At 41.7% G+C, this 20,323-nt stretch overlaps 1 protein-coding gene across 3 annotated transcripts in view; it reads left to right on the top strand.

Moving 5' to 3' along the window:
• SACS (sacsin molecular chaperone) overlaps positions 1–20,323 on the top strand; it is a 56,119-nt gene that overhangs the window by 22,784 nt on the left and 13,012 nt on the right. The window contains exons 6-9 of one of the 3 annotated variants that reach the window (XM_028136322.2): positions 4,958–5,104; positions 9,937–11,422; positions 12,213–12,304; positions 17,359–17,385. The exons of 1 other annotated variant lie outside the window; for it this stretch is intronic. In XM_028136322.2, coding sequence (XP_027992123.2) covers positions 4,958–5,104; positions 9,937–11,422; positions 12,213–12,304; positions 17,359–17,385 — 1,752 coding nt within the window. The remainder of the gene's footprint in view (positions 1–4,957; positions 5,105–9,936; positions 11,423–12,212; positions 12,305–17,358; positions 17,386–20,323) is intronic. One more of the 3 variants, XM_028136323.2, reaches the window with a different exon arrangement.

The raw sequence follows: 20,323 nt of genomic DNA, 5'->3' as shown, positions 1-20,323 counted from the left end.
GCACACCTGCTATTCTAATATTGTTACATTTCCATTGTCCCACAGCTCCCTTAAGCTGTACTCCTGTTTTTTAATTGTTTTTTCTTTCTGATTTTCTGATTGAGTGATGTTTTCAACTCTGTCTTCTAATTCACTGATTTGATCCTCAGGTTCCCCTAATCTGCTGTGTTTTCCTTCCAATGTGTTCTTTATTGGTGTTATGTCATTCTTTATCTCAGAATGTTCTTTTTTCATAGTTACTCTATCTTTTTTCATGCTGTTGAGCATTTTTACCATCATTACTCTGTACTCTGATTCAGATAAATTTCTTATCTCTGCTTCATTTATATCTTTTTCTGGAGAATTCTCTTGTTCTTTCATTTAGGGATTGTTTCTTTGTCTCCTCATTTTGGCTTTCTGTTTGGGTTTGTGACTATGAATTAGATAGATCCTCTACACCTCTTAATCTCTAGTGCAGGACAGTGTTAAAGGCTGTTTCTCACTAATTAGATCAGGCTTAAACTCAAAGCCCCCAGGGACTGCCTCTGCCTACGGACTGATAGGATTCTGACCTGAATTGCCCCCCAGGCAGTTGTCCCCAGGAGAGTTTTGTTCAACAGGGTGGGGCAGTTGCTACTGATTGTTATTTTTAATCTCTTAAGTGACCTCAGTGCAAGGTGTTTTCTAATAGGATGTGTCGTCTGTCTTCCCCCCAGGCAAGGCAAATGTCTATGTGGGAAAGATGTCCTCCATTGCATGAGGTAGTGACTCAGCCCTGGAAACTTAGGGTGTCTGCCTTCTGAGCTCTATCCCTCGAGTCCCCAGCCCTGGCTTCTGCCTTCACAGTTCCAGTCCACTTTACCCTCACTTTGCCAGAGCCCAAGTTGGGTGGCTCCACAGGGAATTTTGTGCATTGGCCCTTTAAGAGGGTGCCAGAATTTCCAGCCATCTCTCCCTGGCAGACAGTACCCCGCTGCTTTTCACAGCCCGATATTATGTGGGTACCCTCCTCAGTTCTGGTGCTCTCTGCTGGGGGGCCCAGCTTGGGGATTAGATCCCAGAGTTCTCAGTGGCAACCCCCCACAGCTGAGATATCTTTCCGGGACTTCAGTTGCTGTCTATGGGTGGCTGGCCAGCCCTTTCACACCTCTGTCCCCCCTACCAGTCTCTATGCAGTCTTCACTTTTGGTCCTCGAGTGTCAGGGTTCTCTCCTGCGAGTTTTCCGTTGATTATTCAGGAAGTTTTTCTGTATTTTAGTTGTACTATCAGTTTGTTCCTGGGAGCATCCACTTACTCTGCCACCATTTTTAATCCCAGAGCACACCCTTTTGATTAGGATAAATGTGGAATATTTTAAAATTGATCTCAGGGATGGAGGCAGAGATTCAGTGAGACTCAAGTAGATTGGAGCAAAGGCAAAATATACAGCTTCCCTCTTCATTCCAGGATGAGTAAGATCAGAATTATACCTTGATTAAAAACCTTAAACAATATCTAGATTATACCTGCTAGATGCAGAAACCAGTTAAGAAGGCTATGTCTACCTGCCTCTCACCCAGGTCTCTGCTTGCTGAAGAGGGCTTGTGTATGTGCATTGCCTGGTTATGACGCCGACAAGCCAGGGTGTGAGAAGAGCTCTGACAGCCAGCAGATAGGACCGTTCCACTTACAGAGTATTTTTCACCTGTTCCTTCTTTCTAGAGTTGCACTGATGTGTAGGATAGGGAACAGTAGTTTTGACACTTCAAAAAACCGTGGAGGGTGGGGATGTGAGGAGGAAATTCTTTATTATAGGAAATACTTTTTTATTTGGAAAAAAAAACACAAGCATCTATTATTCTATAATTTAACAAGTGTTTTATGAAAGTAGTCAGGCATTAAAAGGTCTGCTGCCCAGTTTTCTAGTTAACACCAGGAAGGCAGGGGTGGGCCTTCCTTCAGGCTGGCTGCTGTGCTTCATGGCTGGATTTCTAATTCCCTTCCGTGGGTCTCATAGTTATGCTATTTTTTTCTAGATTCTGGCAAGAGGTTCATTTTCAGCCCTGGTGTTCAGTGTTGTGAGTTTTTGTGGTTGGTCCTTGTTTCTTTGTTGTCTTAGGTATTTTTAATGGGCATTTGGAGCAGGCAGAACCAGGCAATGCTTGCTAGATGCCATTTTAAAACCAGCTCGAATTAGCTGTTGCATTGATTTTATCAATATTCCTATAATGTTTATTTTGTTAATGATAAACACTAACATTATCATATACTACTAATAATTATAACAGTAATAATACCTGACTTTTTTATGTGTCTTCTCAATGCTGCGTATTGTGCTGAGTCCCTCATCTGAATTGTCTCATTTGATCCTCAGCACTTTGTGGGCATATACTGTTCTCATCCTTATTTTACGTGTGAGGAAACTGAGCCTTAATGGCTTTAGTTTTGCCTGAAGTGATAACATAGACTGGGTCTGATATTCAAACTTACCTGGCTCTAGAATCCACTTTAATAATTGTGTTCTTTCTTTGTCCTTCTCAAAAAAGCCTCAGCAGTCTTGGCTATTTTCATATTCCTACTTTGACTGTTTTACAAATAGCAGTCACACCATTTTTGTAAAACAACTATGTTTGGCCCACATCCACATATCTGTGCTTGATTTTATAATCACATGAGAAGAGGCTTCTGGGATGCTGGGATGTTCTCTATAATTAATTTGGATGAATGTTATACAGGTTTATTCACTTTGTAAGAATACATCAAACTGTACACTTAAAACTTGGTACTTTATTGTAGGTATAGGGTCAGGCAAAAGTAGGTTTACAGTTTGTATAGAAAATAATCCAGTAGTTAATAAATAATAATATAAGAATTAACTCTGTGTTTCGCATACTCACAATTGTAAACCTACTTTTCCCGCCCCATGTACGTTATACTTCAGTAATATTTTCAAAAAAAAATGTTCATTATTTTAAAGTATGATAAGTTACTATAGTTGAATATATTCAAAGAATATTAGAGATTCTGAATATAAATCTCAAAAAGTAGAGTTCTAAAAATATTTTGTGCAGAATTATAATTAAAACTTTTTAAAGGAACTACTTTAGAGACAGGGTGATATCCTTCTGATGTGCTTACTTAAAAATGTGTCAAATTAAGGACTTTTTAAATTATACTAGTAGTGCCTTGTATAGAAAAATACAGAAGCTGCCAAATACAAACACAAGATGATTATTGGATTATTGTTCACTTTTTGAAATAATCCACACTAATAAAAGAGAAATATGCAAATTGACCATCACTTTGCGATGCCCACCAGCCAATCAGGAGTGAGTATGCAAATTAACCTGACAAATATGGCGGCGACCCCACCCCCCCAGCCTCTCTGGGTCTCTGGGCAGCATGCATGCAGGCGCAGAGCGGCCGGGCAGGGTGGGAAGCTTGCTATAAGGGAGATGGTGGGGGGCGGAGGGAGCTACAGGAGCGGCACTCTGGCTGGAGCGAAGACTGAAGGCTCTGGCCAGAGCAAAGATGGAAGGCTGTGGCCAGAGCGAAGGCCTGGGTCCCTGGTGCTGGAGGAAAACTGATGCCGGCAGCCAGGGAAAGGAAGGCCTATTGCATGAATCTTCAGGCAATGGGCCTCTAGTCTATATATATAAAAGCCTAAGCAACCGAATACTGAATGACCAAATGACCTGTCGACTGGTCGCTATGATATGCACTAACCACCAGGGGGCAGATGCTCAATGCAGGAGCTTCCCCCTGGTGGTCAGTGAGCTCCCACAGCAGGAGCGCTGCTCAGCTGACCGACCCGTCCAGGCAGCCCACCAGCCTGGCAGCAGCCACTCACTCCCTCGGTAATCCTGTAGATCCAATTTCTGGAGAACAGGCCAGGCACCGATGGACCGGTGCCGCCAGCATGATCCCAACAGCGCCACCAGCCTCCTGGAAGTCGGCCTCGGGCACCATGGCCACTTCCCCTCCCTAGAGGCTTTGCAAGGAAGAAACGATATTAAAGCAGCCACCAGGTGGCTCCCAACAACTGGTGCGAATGTCAGCGGGACGGATTCAGATCCGAGCTGGCAAGGGTGTCCCACCGCCCGCCCGGAGGGCCAATCGGGTCCTGCCCCCCCTCCACCCACCTCGGGATGAGCACCAGACGCAGGGCTCACAGCTGGTGAGCGCCGCTATGGCGGCGCAAGCCTCTCCCTATCAGGATTGACTGGGCGCAAGCCCATGGCAGGCGCAGCAGGGCCGGGATGAGCAGGAGTGGCAGGTGGCATAGGACTGCCAGTTTCGGCCCCATCCCTGCAGGCCACCCCGAAGGACACTACCTGTGCATGAATTTGCACACCAGGCCTCTAGTATATTAATAAGGTTTCTTCAGATACCAGTAGAAAGTCTCCTTAGTATATTTATAAATAATCTAATTTGCAAAAAATAATTAATATGCTATCGAGAAACATATTTTGCAAAGTGATTAATTTCCTTGTTTGCCCTGTATTTTGAGTGTTTAAGTGCCAGAATACCCTTAATTTTTTCTTTAAAAATATTTTTACTGATTTCAGAGAAGAGAGAGGGAGAGAGAGATAGAAACATCAATGATTAGAATCATCGATAGGCTGCCTGCCCCTGCACACCCCACACTGGGGATCGAGCCCACAACCTGGGCATATGCCCTGACTGGGAATTGAACCGTAACTTTCTGGTTCATAGGTTGATGCTCAACCACTGAACCACGCCAGCTGGGCTAATTTTTCCTTTTTGAATTTTTGGTCAACAGTGCTATAATCCTTCTGCTGATAATTTTTACCATTAATTTGTTCTTTATTTTTATTCTGAAAACAGTTGGCATTATAATGCAGAATTCAGTCATTCCATTCACTTCTTTTCATCTTCCCATCAAATAAGCAACTTTATGTGGAGGAAGTTCTTAAAAGAGCTGAATACCTTAGCATACTTCTTTCTGAATATGTGCATGTGCATTTTAACATTCAGGGTCAGCTCTCTATGTATACAACAATGCAGTTTTCACCCCAGAGGACTGGCATGGTATTCAAGAAATAGCAAGAAGCAGGAAGAAGGACGACCCTTTGAAGGTTGGAAGATTTGGAATTGGCTTCAATTCTGTCTATCACATAACAGGTATAGTATTCGGTTTCAATCTTGATATTGAAAATTGTTTTAGCCTGTAGTGTGTCATTTATTTATTTAACTTTAGAGATGATGCTGTTTTAAAAAGTAATTTTTTCCAATTTTTTTTCTGTCAGTGGTAAGAAGTGTGTCAATGAAATACCTGTGTTTTGAGTTTTCAGAAGTTACCATGGTAACTATATCAAAGCTTCATCATATGATGCTAAAAGTTAATGTCATTATAATACAGTGTAATCGGTATAATATATTAAGTCATTTTATATAGGGTTTGAAATGTAGCTCTTGAAATGCTTACACAAAATTGTTACTCTGAAATATTTTACACTGGAAATGTTTGAGTCAGGCAAACCAATTCTCACATACTCTTATACATATTTTTAAATACCAGGAGGGTAAGGAGGAAAATGTAATATTTAATGGTATCAAATAACTGACAGAGTAAAGATCTTTTAGGTGATTCTGGTTTCTCTACATTTTTCTCATAAAAATTTTGCTCTTAAACCTATGAGTATTTTAAAGATTACTTTGAAATCATGTTTTGAATCTAGAAAGAATATGAGGTTTCTGGTTCGTAGTTACAACAGGAAATACATGAAACTTAGGATAGACATCTCTAAGAGTATATAGCTATTCTTCCAGAATCAAAGCTCTCAGTATTTACTACAGTTTGTAATAAAAAAAAAATTATGGAATTGGCCCTCATTATAGTTTAGTTTCAAATTGTTTTTGCATTTTGAACTTGCAGGAGGAAAGATTGACTTGGCAGAGATATAACTATAGCTAGGGTGATAACATACTTTATCATCAAAACTGGGAAACTCATGAGCGTATATTATCAACTGGCCTAAACTGGAATGGCCCCTGATGAGTGGGACATAGGGTCACCCTCACTATAGCCCAATTTTAATAAGCCTATATTTTTGTATTGCATTTACATCCTATCTAATAATAGACAAATATGCAAATTGACCATACCTCCGACACACCCAGAAGCCACGCCTACCATCCAATCAGAGCGAGCATGCAAATTAACCCAAACCAAGATGACTACAGCCACAGAAAGCAAGGTTTCCCAGGTAACAGAGGAAGCCAAGCTTTCCGCCTGCCCTGGCCAGGCCTAAGCCTCCACTCAAGCTACAAAGTTTCAATTATAGAAGGTAAACAAATTCAAACAAATGGCGGCAGAATGGAGCTTGAGAGAGCAGGCCAGGGTTGCCGCTGGCAACAGGGGAAGCAAAGCTTTCCACACACCCTGGCTGGGCCCACCCGCTTAAGGCAACAAAGTTTCAATTATAACCCCAACACAAATGGCTACCGGCCTCGGACAGAGCCCCAGGCTTGGCTCTGCTCCAGGCTACAAAGTTTCAATTGTAGAAGGAAAATAAATTCCAGATACCAGGGCCTTCGCTTGGGTTGCCAGGGGGCGTGGCCGGCCTGCAAACCACCACAGGCCCCTCGCTCAGGCCGCCCCACGCCCCAAGGGAACCCCAACCTGATCCGGGACACCCTTCAGGACAAACCAGCTGGCCCCCACCCCTATCCCAGGCCTCTATCCTATCTAATAAAAGAGTAATGTGCAGATTGATCATCATTGCAACACACAATATAGCTGCCCCCATGTGGTCAAAGATCCTGCCCCCATGTGGACACAAGATGGCCACCACAAGATGGCCAGCAGGAGAGGGCAGTTAGGAGGCACCCGGCCTGCAAGGGAGGGCAGTTGAGAGGGACCATGCCTGCAAGGGAGGGCAGTTGGAGGTGATCAACCCTGCAGGAGAGGGCAGTTAGGGGTGACCAGGCCAGCAGAGGAGGGAAGTTGGGGGCAAACAGGCTGGCAGCAGAGTGGTTAGGGGGTGATCAGACTGGCAGGCAGAAGTGGTTAGGGGCAATCAGGAAGGCAGACAGGCGAGCAGTTGGGAGCCAGCAGTCCTGGATTGTGAGAGGGATGTCCGACTGCCCGTTTAGGCCCGATACCACCGGTCCCATATTGGCGAGGGTACAGGCTGGGCTGAGGGACAACCCCCCTCCGTGCACGAATTTCATGCACCGGGCCTCTAGTTATTATATATTGTACAATATTGTATTAAGTCATATTACTTATATAATAAAATTAATTCATAAATGACAATTTTATATTACTACTAGAGGCCCGGTGCATGAAATTCATGCACGGGAGGGGGGGGTCCCCTCAGCCCAGCCTGCAATCTGGGACCCCTTGGGGGATGTCCAACTGCCGGTTTAGGCCTGATCCTGGGAATTGGGCCTAAACTGGCAGTCAGACATCCCTCTCACAATCCTGGACTTCTGGCTCCTAATCGCTCACCTGTCTGCCTGCCTGGTTGCCCCTAACTCCCCCCCCCCTCCCTGCTGACCTGATTGCCCCTCACTGCCTCTGCATGCCAGCCTGGTCGCCCCCAACTCCCCCTTCCCTGCCAGCCTGGTTGCTCCTAACTCTCCCCCCCCCGCCGCTGCTGGCCTGGTCACCTCTTACTGCCCCCCTCTGCCAGCCTGGTTGCCCCCACCTGCCCGCCTCTGCCAGCCTGGTCACCCCTAACTGCCCCCTCCTGCCGGCCTGGTCTCCCCCAAATGCCCCCACCCACCAGCCTAGTCACTCACTGCCCCTGCCGCCAGCCTAATCACCCCCAACTGCCTCCCCTGCCAGCCTGGTTGCCTCCAACTGCCCCCTCTGCCGGCCTGATCACCCCCAACTGCCCCACCCCCAGCCTGGTGGCCCCACGCAGCCTGCTGTTTAGTCATTTGGTCGTAACTCACTAATCCCCCTGCCGGCCTGGTCGCCCCCATGCAGCCTGCTTATTCAGTCGTTTGGTCATCCCTCACTAACCCCCCTGCCAGCCTGGTCGCCCCATGCAGCCTGCTTGTTCAGTCGTTTGGTCATTCCTCACTAGCCCCCCTACCGGCCTCTTGTGAGAGTGTGATGGTCGATTTGCATATTACCTCTTTATTATATAGGATTACACATGACTATTAATGTTCATGCGTTAAACTATTTGAATATTACCCCTCAGATCAGTTTTTAAGCATGGGGCACATATGTGAATGGCATAAGTGTGGAGACTGTTGTACAAGAATTAATTGATTAGTCAGAGTCTGGCAGACTGCCAATATCTGCATCTCCCTCTAGATTTGTTCCCCATTAGAGAATAATCATATTTATGAGCAGTAGTATTAACTGGAGTGCTGTTCTCTAATCTAAGGATCTGTGAAGGTCGTGGGTCATGCTGTACAATTGTCAGGCATAATTTTAACCCTTTGCACTCGCTTTTTTCTCGATTCCTTTATTCTAATGCTAACCATGTCGAGTCACACTCGACATCCGAGTGCAAAAGGTTAATGGAGTGTGTACACAGTCTATGGACGAGGGTGTTACAGACCACACTTTTGATCAATTTAGCAGCTAGGTTTGTGGATGTAACATTTCCTGCTTTAAATACCTGAGAGTTTAGGAGTTGGTGGTTGTGACAACTGAGCCTGCAGTTGATGGCAATAAATATTAAAGGTGGACTTCATTGGAGTTGCATCATGCATGAAGGTTAGGTGCTATAGTCAGCATGAGAGACAAAACATCCGGATTACCCTCGGGAAGTCCTTAAAGGCACCGTGTTGAAGGATTTCTCATGATACAGCAGTTCTGACATGTCTAATTTTTCTCCCAGTGTTTAAATATCACTTTGCCTTTGGTTAAAGAACAGGTGAAGCAGTTAATATCAATTTAGTGGTCATGCTATACAAAAAATGTGCCTGGAAGCACTACCCTGAGGTTTAGTGTGGTCAGATGCTCCCAACCTGAGGGGCACATCTATTGTGAGAAGCATAGGGATGCACATCAACCGAGGGAACTCATTTCAGCACTCACTTAAGGTCAGATGCTTACTGAGTAATTTGGTGGCAGAATTTTTCCTGTTACTTCTCTGCCTCTCTTCCTTCAGAGAATCTATCATTGAAGTTTTCATTTTGAGCATAGATGCAACTCTGTTCTGTTTAATTGGGTTCACATGGCTGTGGGGTTGAGTGTAGATATCCAATGACTACATATTTTAATTGTTTAATAAGTGTTGGAAGATATATCTTAGGTTTTCATAATAATCATGTAAAATCTTTATGCTGTTACTTATTGAATCAAGAGAGAAATCATTATTTTTCATGTTCAAAGAATTATATTTTTGTGCTATATTTAGTTTTTTTCTTTAGATAAATCTATTTTGGAGTCACTTTATGGCTTATGCTTTTTCATGTGTAATATTTTTATTTAAATTAAAATTTGAAAACTTAGTTAATTTTTTAAATTTTATTTTATTGTTTAAAGTATTACAAATAGTAGTACGTATGTCTCCTTTTTTCCCCCCATTGACCTCCCCCTGGCCTCCCTTACCCCCTCCCGGCATATGCCATTTCTCCCCCTCCCTGCCCCCCCTCCCCGCCCCAGTGTCTTGTGTCCATTGGTTATGCTTATATGCATGCATACAAGTCCTTCGGTTGATCTCTTACCCCCTCCCCACCCTCCCCTACCTTCCTGCTGTAGTTTGACAGTCTGTTCGATGCTTCTTTGCCTCTGTATCTATTTTTGTTCATCAGTTTATGTTGTTCTTTATTATCCATAAATGAGTGAGATCATGTGGTATTTATCTTTCACCGACTGGCTTATTTCACTTAGCATAATGCTCTCCAGTTCCATTCATGTTGTTGCAAATGGTGTAATATTTTTATAGTAATTATGCATTGTAAGTATAATTATAACTGTCCATTAAACTTCAGAGTTGATCATGACTGCTTAATTTTTATTTATTTATTCTCTTTTTTTACAGATGTTCCTTGTATTTTTAGTGGTGACCAGATTGGGATGTTGGATCCTCACCAAACACTTTTTGGTCCACACGAATCAGGTCAATGTTGGAATCTCAAAGATGACAGCAAAGAAATTAGTGAACTTCCAGACCAGTTTGCGCCATTTATTGGCATTTTTGGAAGCACCAAGGAAATGTTTATAAACGGCCATTTTCCAGGAACATTTTTCCGTTTTCCTCTTCGCCTTCAACCTTCCCAGCTTAGTAGTAACCTCTACAATAAGCAAAAGGTTCTTGAGTTGTTTGAATCTTTTAGGGCAGATGCAGACACAGTGCTGCTGTTTCTGAAAAGTGTGCAGGATGTCTCCTTACATGTCCGAGAAGCTGATGGAACAGAGAAACTAGTGTTTAGAGTGACTGCGAGTGAGAATAAGGCCCTGAAACAGGAACGGCCAAATTCTGTCAAGATTCTGGAAACTGCTATAAGTAACTATTGTAAAAAGATTCCAAGCAATAGCATAACCTGTGTAACATATCATATAAATATAGTTTTAGAAGACGAGAGTAAGAAGGACACACAAAAGACATCTTGGTTGGTGTGTAACAGTGTGGGTGGGCGAGGAATTAGTAGTAAACTTGATTCTTTAGCTGATGAATTGAAATTCATCCCAACCATTGGAATCGCTATGTCTTTATCAAACCGAGATGATGAAGAAAAAGGAGCAGCATCTGACTTCTCAGGAAAAGCATTTTGTTTTCTTCCCTTGCCTCCTGGCGAGGAGAGTAAAACGGGCCTTCCAGTTCACATCAGCGGGTTCTTTGGCCTGACTGACAATCGCAGAAGCATAAAATGGAGAGAGTTGGACCAGTGGAGAGATCCGGCTGCCTTATGGAATGAATTTCTGATCATGAATGTTGTCCCTAAAGCCTATGCTACTCTGATCTTAGATTCTATAAAACGCCTGGAGTCAAAGAGGAGCTCCGATGTTCCCTTGTCAGTTGACATAATCTATAAGCTTTGGCCTGATGTGAACAAAGTCAAGGTGCACTGGCAACCGGTGTTAGAGCCTCTGTTCAGTGAGCTGTTCCAGAATGCGGTTATTTATTCTATTAGCAATCACTGGGTCAAGTTGGAGCAGGCTTACTTCTCAGAACTTGATGAAAGTTTGGAACACACAAAGACTGTGCTCAACTACCTCCATAGCTCAGGAAAGCAGATTGTCAAGGTACCAGCGAATCTGGCTGCAGCCGTGCAGCTCACTGCCTCCAGTGAGAAACCTGTGCGGAAGGTGACACCTGCGTGGGTGCGGCAGGTGCTGAGGAAGTCTGTACACCTGGGTAGTGCTGAAGAAAAGCTTCACCTCTTAGAATTCGTGCTGTCGGACCAAGCTTATAGTGAACTGCTTGGGTTGGAGCTGCTACCTTTACAAAATGGAAATTTTATTCCCTTCTCCTCATCTGTATCAGATCAAGATGTTATTTATATTACCTCAGAAGACTATCCAAGGTATAGACCACACTTTTAAAAATACGGATTTACTGTTAGAGACTCCTGTCCCTGCTCACATTTACAGTCCTTTATTGTGAAATTCATCCATTATCAATGTAGATTTTATAAGGAAGACTTTTGCAGAAATATAATACTTTTTAAAATACGAATGGATACATTTTTACATCCTAAAGTCAAACTATTCACTTTTATTAATTAAATTATCTGAGGCCTGGCCAAGTAGCTCAGTTGGTTAGAGCATCATCCCCAAATGCCAAGGTTGTGTGTTTGATCCCTGGTCAAGGCACATGCAAGAATCTACCAATGAATGTATAAATAAGTGTAATAACAAATAGATGCTTCTCTTTCCCCACACCTTCCTCTCTCTCTAAAATCAATTTGTAAAAATGTTATCTTAGCAATTTTTTTCAGAAATTTTAATAACAAAATGGTTATTAAGTGCAAATAATAACTAAGATTTGTCAATGAATTATTTTATGAAATTTAAATGAATTAAAATACAGTTAAGTAATTCTTTATAGCTAAGGATGTATATTGGCATTTCAGAAGATAAAATTAATTTTATTCTGAGATGCTTATAGAGTATTTCTAGGTATGCATGTGGTGCACGATGCCCTCATGGTTTAAAGTGAAGGCTCATTAATATTTGATCAAAAAGTATTGCCGTGTGATTTGATATGTGCATTCATTTATATAAAATAGTACATTTAATTGGCTTGAAATTATTTAATAATTTATTTTAGAATTGTTAGAAGATTATCATTGTTGTGGTCCTTTCGCTTTTTAGGGCCCTTTTCCCAGGTCTTGAAGGAAGATTTATTTTGGATAACTTGAAGCCTCATCTTCTAGCTGCTTTAAAGGAAGCTGCCCAAACCCGAGGTATTATAGTCTAGCTTTTTAAAAATAAACCTATTTATAAAAAATTAGAGGCCCGGTGCATGAATTCGTGCACGGGTGGGGCCTGGCCGACCTGGCCCCAATCAGGGCGGATCGGGGCTGGGTCTGTTGGGAGGAGGAGATGGCGGGAGGTTGGCCAGCCAGCCCGCCCCAATTGGGGCCTATCAGGGCCAGGCTGGCTGGGGAAAGGGGCCACGGGTGATTGGCCAGTAGGCCCCACCCCCAGTTGGGGTTAGGGGGCCGATTGGGGGTGGGGCCGGCCATGGGGAGGGGCTGTGAGCAGTGGGCCAGCCAGCCCCATCCCCAAATGGGGTGAGGGATATAGATTGGGGCCAGCGGCCTGGGGGAGGGACCATGGGTGTTTGGCTGGAGGCCCTGCCCCTGATCAGGGTGGGAGGGACCTATCTGGAGTGGGCCCAGGTGGGGAGAGGGTCTGCAGGAGGTTGGCCAGCCAGCCCCACCCCCTGTTGGGGTGGGGGGGGCAATCAGGGGCAGGGCCAACCAGGGGAAATGCAGACAGATAAAATGAACTCACAACAGTGGCAGGAAAAGGGACTCCTAGGGCCCTAGCAAAGGATGGATATCCTTTATTAAAAATTCTTTTTAGGAAAAGACAGAATAGCTTTGGGGAAAATTATTATGGTTCTAAGTTTGATATTATCTTGCAACTTTTGCAAGCATCCTTTCCCTTCTAAGACTATTGCCTAAACTTCTTCTAAGTTAGATATCATCTTGAAAATTCTGGTTTTATTTCACTGGTTAAGGTTGTAAAGCATATTCTTTGTGATGTGTCTTTTATAGCATACTAGAGGCGTGGTGCACAAAATTCGTGCACTGAGGGGATGGGGAGTCCCTCAGCCCGGCCTGCACCCTCTCGCAGTCCAGCAGCCCGCGGGGGATGTCTGATTGTCAGGGACTGTGAGAAGCAGGCCTAAGCCAGCAGTCGGACATCCTTAGCACTGCCATGGAGGCGGGAGAGGCTCCCGCCACCGCCGCTGTGCTCGCCATCCATGAGCCTGGCTTCTGGCTAAGTGGCACTCCCACTGTGGGAGCGCATTGACCACTTAGGGGCAACTCCTGTGTTGAGCATCTGCCCCCTGGTGGTAGTGTGCGTCATAGCGACCAGTCATCTGCCGTTCGGTCGATTTGCATATTATCCTTTTATTATATAGGTTGGTATTTTCAAAGGTAATGACAGAAGGAAAAGTTGTAATGATTGTACATCTTAACCTTTTGCACTCGGATGTTGAGTGTGACTTGACACGGTTAGCATCAGTAGCAGCTCGAGAAAAAAGCAAGTGAGTGCAAAGGGTTAATTCATTTAAATATAAACTAAAGGAATTGGAATTGGGGAGGCAAATTAAGGGTGGAGTCAAAGTGAGACTAAAGGAAAATGAATATGTAAATACTGTTTACCATAAGGAATCTGTAACTATGAGGTAGTAACTGTGACATTGATGGGAATTGTCAACTTCAAGTAGCTTTTTTGGGAGTCTGAATATGCATTCCTATAACTCTGCCATTGTTTGCTCCAAAGTTTTACAAATTGTTATTTTTCAAATTTGTTACTATATTCTGGTATAAAAACTTTGCATTGAAATATAATATGCATACAAAAAGGTATACATATTATAAATGTAAGATTAATGAAATTTTGCAAACTGAAAACACCTAGTTAAAAAAAAACAAGATCGCCAACACCCAGAAACTCCTCCCATGCCTTTTTCAGTCCTTCTCACTCAGGGGTAACCATGATCCTGACTTTTAATCACACTGACTAAATTCAGGTAGTTATTTGTCCTATCTATAAAAGGAATCAAACAGTATGTACTCTTTGTGTCTGCTTCTATTACTTTAATATTTGTGACATCATCAAGGTTTTTGCATGGAGTTATAGATCTTCCTTTATTATTGCTGTGGTATTTCATTGTGCGATGTATTACCTTCTTTTGAAGAGAATATTTTTGTTAATGGCCAATAGTTTCTGAGGTGGATATGAATTTAGAAATCTGCCAAAAGTTATTAAGAACTAGTCAGGTAGGAAGGGTACAAGGCCAACGGAATAATACTGTGCTTTTACTCAAAGATTTTTAAATGTCCTAGGCACAGGAATGGCAACTACTTGCTTTTCTAGCCTTAGGTGGATGGGGTGTCTGTTGTTATATTTTTAGGGATGCATTAAAACATATATAATAACTTAGGTAATTTGACATCTTTATAGAGTTGAGTCTTCCCACTTTGTATGTCTTCATTTTCTCATCTACTGTGGATTCTGATTTGCTATTTTGGGATTATTTCATTCACAGTATATTTTGTCTCTGGCTGTTGGTTAATGTTCTTTGGACTCATACACTAGATGGGATGTCTTCACTGTTTTGTTTGTCATTCATAATGTGTGGCTTAGTTCTCCAGGAATTGTCTTCATGTTCACTTTTTTAAAACCTTGATTTAAGTGTTAGGCTCCCATTCTTATGATTATTTAATAATCTTTTTCAATATTTTTATTTGGCTATATGGGTGATAGGTAACTGTGTCCTGGGCATCTTCCTTGTTATTTTTATACTAGAGGCCCAGTGCAAGAAATTCGTGCACTGGGGGGAGGGGCGGTGTCCCCCAGCCCAGCCTGTACCCTGTCCAATATGGGACCCCTCAGGGGATGTCCATCTGCCAGTTTAAACCGGCAGTCGGACATACCTCTCACAATCCGGGACTGCTAGCTCCCAACCGCTCGCCTGCCTGCCTGCCTGATTGCCCCTAACCGCTTCTGCCTGCCAGCCTGATCACCCCCTAATCACTCCCCTGCCAGCCTGATTGGTGCCTAACTGCTCCCCTGCCAGTCCGATTGCCCCCAACTGCCCTCCCTGCCAGCCCAATCACCCCCAACTGCCCTCCCCTGCCAGCCCAGTCTCCCCCAACTGCCCTCCCCTGCCTTCCCGGTCGCCCCCAACTGCCCTCCCCTGCCAGCCCAGTTTCCCCCAACTGCCCTCCCCTGCCAGCCTGGTTGCCCCTAACTGCCCTCCCCTGCTGGCCTGGTCATCCCTAACTGCCCTCCCCTGCTGGCCTGGTCACCCCTAACCACCTCTGCCTTGGCCCCACACCATGGCTTTGTCCAGGAGGACATGCAGAAGGATGTCCGGAAGATGTCTGGTCTATCCGGTCTAATTAGCATATATTATCATTTTATTAGTATAGATGTGATGATGTCCTGTATTATATAGGATTATTAGTTTAAAAAATAAATTTTGTTCCAGACAAAAATTACTTTATTGCCATGAACAATTTTAATATTTTGGGAGCACTATAATATAGGGGCTGATGGGGACCCAAAAAATGGCCCTGGCTTTCCTTTCCTGAGATCTGAGTTAGTAAAGATACACAGAAAGGGGTCCAGCAGATAGATGTAAAAATCACCAGTGTGTTACTGATCATTCTGGTGTTGGAGATCATGACTCATGTCAGGCAGTGGGCTTCTATAATTCAGCTCCAGAATTAAACCCATTAGCACAGCCATCTAGTCTCAGGCGGCACTGTAATACCACAGGCTTCTTTATGGAGGAGCTGCCCCCAGAAGGAGACTTCTGAACAGGCACAGTTCTCTCTATTTACTTACCAATCAGACACGTCATGCCACTTGCTTGAGTGGTGCGGAAGGAGGGATTAGTGAATGTGGGAGAAGGAAGCTAAAAGTATTATATTTATGGAGCTCCCTTCTTATGGTAGGAAGCATCACAAATATTAGACATTTTTTGCTCTAATGATTATGCAGTTATTTTGTTGACACAAAGCACTGTGGACTTCTGTTTACTGATTATCAGTAAAAAACTGGCCAGTTTTGAAAGTAGTGCTGCATAACATTAAAACCTGTTTTTTCCTCTGCAATAGGTACTTCTCTAATTCTGTAGCTCAAACAAAATCTGTCTCATTATTTTGATAGTTTTACCTTTTACATGTATCACGTTAAAAATCGTAAGCTAAATACTAAGTTATTGCTTGTATTTTTCCCCAAACTCTACTGCTCCTTTCCCTGTAGCAATTAGGTAAGCATGTTTCAGTCTTCCTCATTTTGGGGAAAACAAAACAAACCTTGACTTTGATTTACTTTCTTACATTCTGTCATAGTCCAGCTTCTAGAAGGAGTAGTGTATGCTTATGGTCTCTGTAGTAGTCTCCTTTATCCATGGTTTTGCTTTTCACGGTTTCAGTTACCTATGGTTCAGTAGCCACCTCAGTTATCAGATAGACTATCACAGTGCTGTGTTCAAGTAACCCTTATTCTACTCTATAATGGCCACAAAGCACAAGAGTAGTGATGCTGGCAAGTCAGGCCGGCAGTCGGACATCCCTCTCACAATCCAGGACCGCTGGCTCCTAACCGCTCACCTGCTTGCCTGCTGATCACCCCTAACCTCTCTGCCTGCCTTCCTGATCACCTCTAATAGCCTCTGCCTGCCTGATTGTCCCCAACCCCTCCTCTGCCTGCCTGCCTGATGCCCCTAACTGCTCCCCTGCCAGCCTGATAGCCCCTAACCGCTCTCTCCTGCTGGCCTGATCACCCCTAACCACCTCTGCCTTGGCCCCACACTGTGGCTTTGTCCAGAAGGACATGCGGAAGGATGTCCAGAAGACGTCGGGTCTATCTGGTCTAATTAGCATATTATCCTTTTATTAGTATAGATGTGATGATGGCCTGTACAAAAAGCCCATTGGGAGCTTATTAAATGACTTTATTTCTGTGGTTGAAATGTAATTTGGACATATAAAGTACATATTCCTTTCTTTGCTTTCTTTCTAAACTAAGATTTTCTGACCATATATAGCTGAGATTTACTTTGCATTAAAATACATGTTTAAATCTAAAATGTAAAATTTGCAATGTTTGGAATTTTGTTTATGGCTTTTGTTTTACATAATGATATATTAAGACAAACAGTGTTAATACAAAACAGTATTATCTTAAGATACAGACTAATTTCTGTAGTCATCATGTGAAAATTGTGACAATTCTTTTTTTAAGAAAAGATTTAATTACATTCTAGCACAACAACTTCTCTGGGGATATTCAGGTATGATAACTGACTAAATGTTGTGTTCATTTGTAGCCTGATGTTTTTGTTCATTTGATTCTTTGAATCATATTTTTTCATTTACCTAAGTAGACAGAAATTATGTCAACACTTTTTTTTTTCTAGTGGTAATAACTATTAAAGGAGAGAGGAAACTATACTGATATAGGTATGTAGGTGATGGTTATATATACCACAATAAAGCCATATTTAAATGGCTTGGAATCATTCATTTTATAAAACATTTAGTTTCAAATGAAAGAATTATGCAGAAATCTATATTTCAAGTTGTGATATTTAGTGGGAAAGTACAAGAGTGAACATACCTCTGTTATATGATACCCATAAATATTGAGATTATGAAGGGTTGAGGGGCATCAGTTCTGGATCAGTGAAGGGAGGGAACCTTACGGCTTAGTGTCCTGAAGGGGGGATAGCAGAGGAAAATTACAGTGGCTAAGACAGCTTTATTAGGAACAATGGCTGATCGCTCTTACAATGCCTCCTGTGTCATTTTGTTGACTGTCCTTTTTTTAAAATAAAAGGTTTTTTACTTAACCTGTATTATTTTTCTCTTAGTTCATTTTTTACTTGGAAAATTAGAGGGTACAAGACTTGCTTTACAGAAATTTTTGGTAAAAAATGCATTTGGAGTCAATCTATTCTTTGAAGCAGGCTACGCCTATATAACAATTAATTTAGAAAATAAGCTATTGTTATACTGATAATTCATACAAAGATTAAATTTGGTTTCTAGCTTGTATTAAAAAGTAGCTTAGCATTTACAACTATTATTATATATTTTTAAACTTTATTTAATATATCATTTTTAAGGTATAATCAGAGGAAAACTAAATCTCATAGGAGTGGGCTGCATGCATAATTCTCACCTACCCATGGGCTCTGGTTACGTGAGTGAGCTCCCAGTTGTTGCTGCACTCCTATTCAAGACAAAAAGAAGGAAGGCAGCCGTATTGTGCAGATTTACTAAGATTTGACCCCTAGTGCTATTTTTTTAACCACCTCCATGTGCTTCATCCACATTCGAGTGGAAGTTTCCGCTGGACCCACAGTGCGTGCCATGCGGCCCCTACTCTTGTGCAGTGCCAGGTGCTTAGTAAGCAGGCGGCTTTCCTTTCCTTCTTGGGTTTGGTCTTTTTCTTTTCCTTTTTTCCTTTTTTTTGTTTTTTTTTTTTTTTTGAAGATTTGACTTCAAACAGCTAGATTTGACCTACTGTTTACCATTTAATCGAACCTTCACTTTATCTCCTATGTGTTTAAAAGAGATTTGGATATCTCTCCACAGTGGAGCATTGTTAGAACTCATCAGCGATCAAAGCTGCCATTGCCACTTTCTCTACAAAATAAGTATAAAAAACTGTTGCTGTACTTACAGCCTTGGGTCATCAGAGTAGTCAGCTGGCTGCAACTCTGAAAGAGTCTGGTCAGGTGTAGTAAACTCCTAGCTCATAAACGTAATAAGGACTGAGATTTTCTGGTTAAGTAAATTTTGGGGTGTATAGTATTCTGTTTCCATCCATGTTGAAAAATCATTTTCAAAGTTAATACTGAGCATAAACACATAAATAAATGTATATAAAAAAAACAGTGCAGTCTCTCATTCAGTACATTGGTGTTATTACTTTAAATTGAAGAGTAGTTTAAACAGAAATTATTCTTAGAAGAGTTCTTTCTAAATTAAATAATCATATAATAATAGCTTAGATAAAAGCTTTCTGTCTCTAGGAACACTTTCAGTTCTGTCTAGTTAACTACTTTTGACAGTGCTGATAAATTTAAAGGCAAAGTCACAGACACATAAGTCATTTATTACAAAGCTAAAAATTATTTTGCTGATACGGTTAGAGGTGCTTTGTAATTTCACTGACTTTCTAAACCAGGACATGAAGACTTTTTTCTGGTTAACATTTACAATTTAGAGTTAAAAAACTTTATAAAGGCTTAAATACAAAATAAATAGAAATTAGAACTTCAGATTGAATTGACTTAGGTACTTAGAATTGTTTCTTACTACATTTTCTCTCTCCTTTATTTTCTATTATGTGTTTTAGTTCAGCATGACTGGTGTGTTAATCGCATGTGTGGGGTGTGTTCTTTTATTGGCATTTTGTTTATATGTCAATATTATATAATGTTTCTGAAGGTAGGCATGTCTTTTATAAATTGTCAAATTTCATGCATGGATATTGGATAGAATTATTTTAAAAATGCATTTCGTGGCAATTATTAACCTAGAACATAGTGTGGTGAATATTTAATTTTTTTGTTTTCTGAGTGTTGTGAACTTTAATTTTTAACTCGTTTTTGTATCTTTGGTGTTATATCTTTGCAGTTCTTATGATTTGGATATTCTATTTTGTTAATTCATTAAGCATTTGTTTAAAACATTGTTGTTAAAAATTAATTATAAAAATTACATTTTAATGGGACTTATCAAGCAAGGAGGCTATATTAATCAGATTCCTGATAAAACTTTATTTCTCAAATATTACTACTTGATTTACCCTAAATCATACAATGTAGAAACTGAAAATATTCAGAATTTGGGAATTTATAGCTTCCAAAAGTTGTAAGACTGTGCCCTTGCTTAAACTTCCATGGCAGTAATTTTAAAATGTCTATTGTAACATGAAAGATAACTTTTAGGACAAAGGTGAATTTGTCTTCCTGATGTGTAAGCCTGTGAAATAAGGGTGTTAAAATATGATGATATACAGAAATTTCAAGGTGCTTGAGCTGTGCCCTCTTTTATATCTTTTTTCAAAATGAGTCTTTCAAGAGTCTAGAAATTATATGTACATAGGGAGAAAATGATGTTAGTTTTCCATAAAACTGAATTTAAGATATTTCTTATTTCCCTATGTAAGCAAATATATATCTATAGGTAAATAGTGTTATTTCAAAATTTTGTTCCTTC

Source organism: Eptesicus fuscus, chromosome 8 (genome assembly GCF_027574615.1).
Source record: "Eptesicus fuscus isolate TK198812 chromosome 8, DD_ASM_mEF_20220401, whole genome shotgun sequence".
NCBI lineage: Eukaryota > Metazoa > Chordata > Mammalia > Chiroptera > Vespertilionidae > Eptesicus > Eptesicus fuscus.
This window is presented reverse-complemented; position numbering and strand designations above follow the sequence as displayed.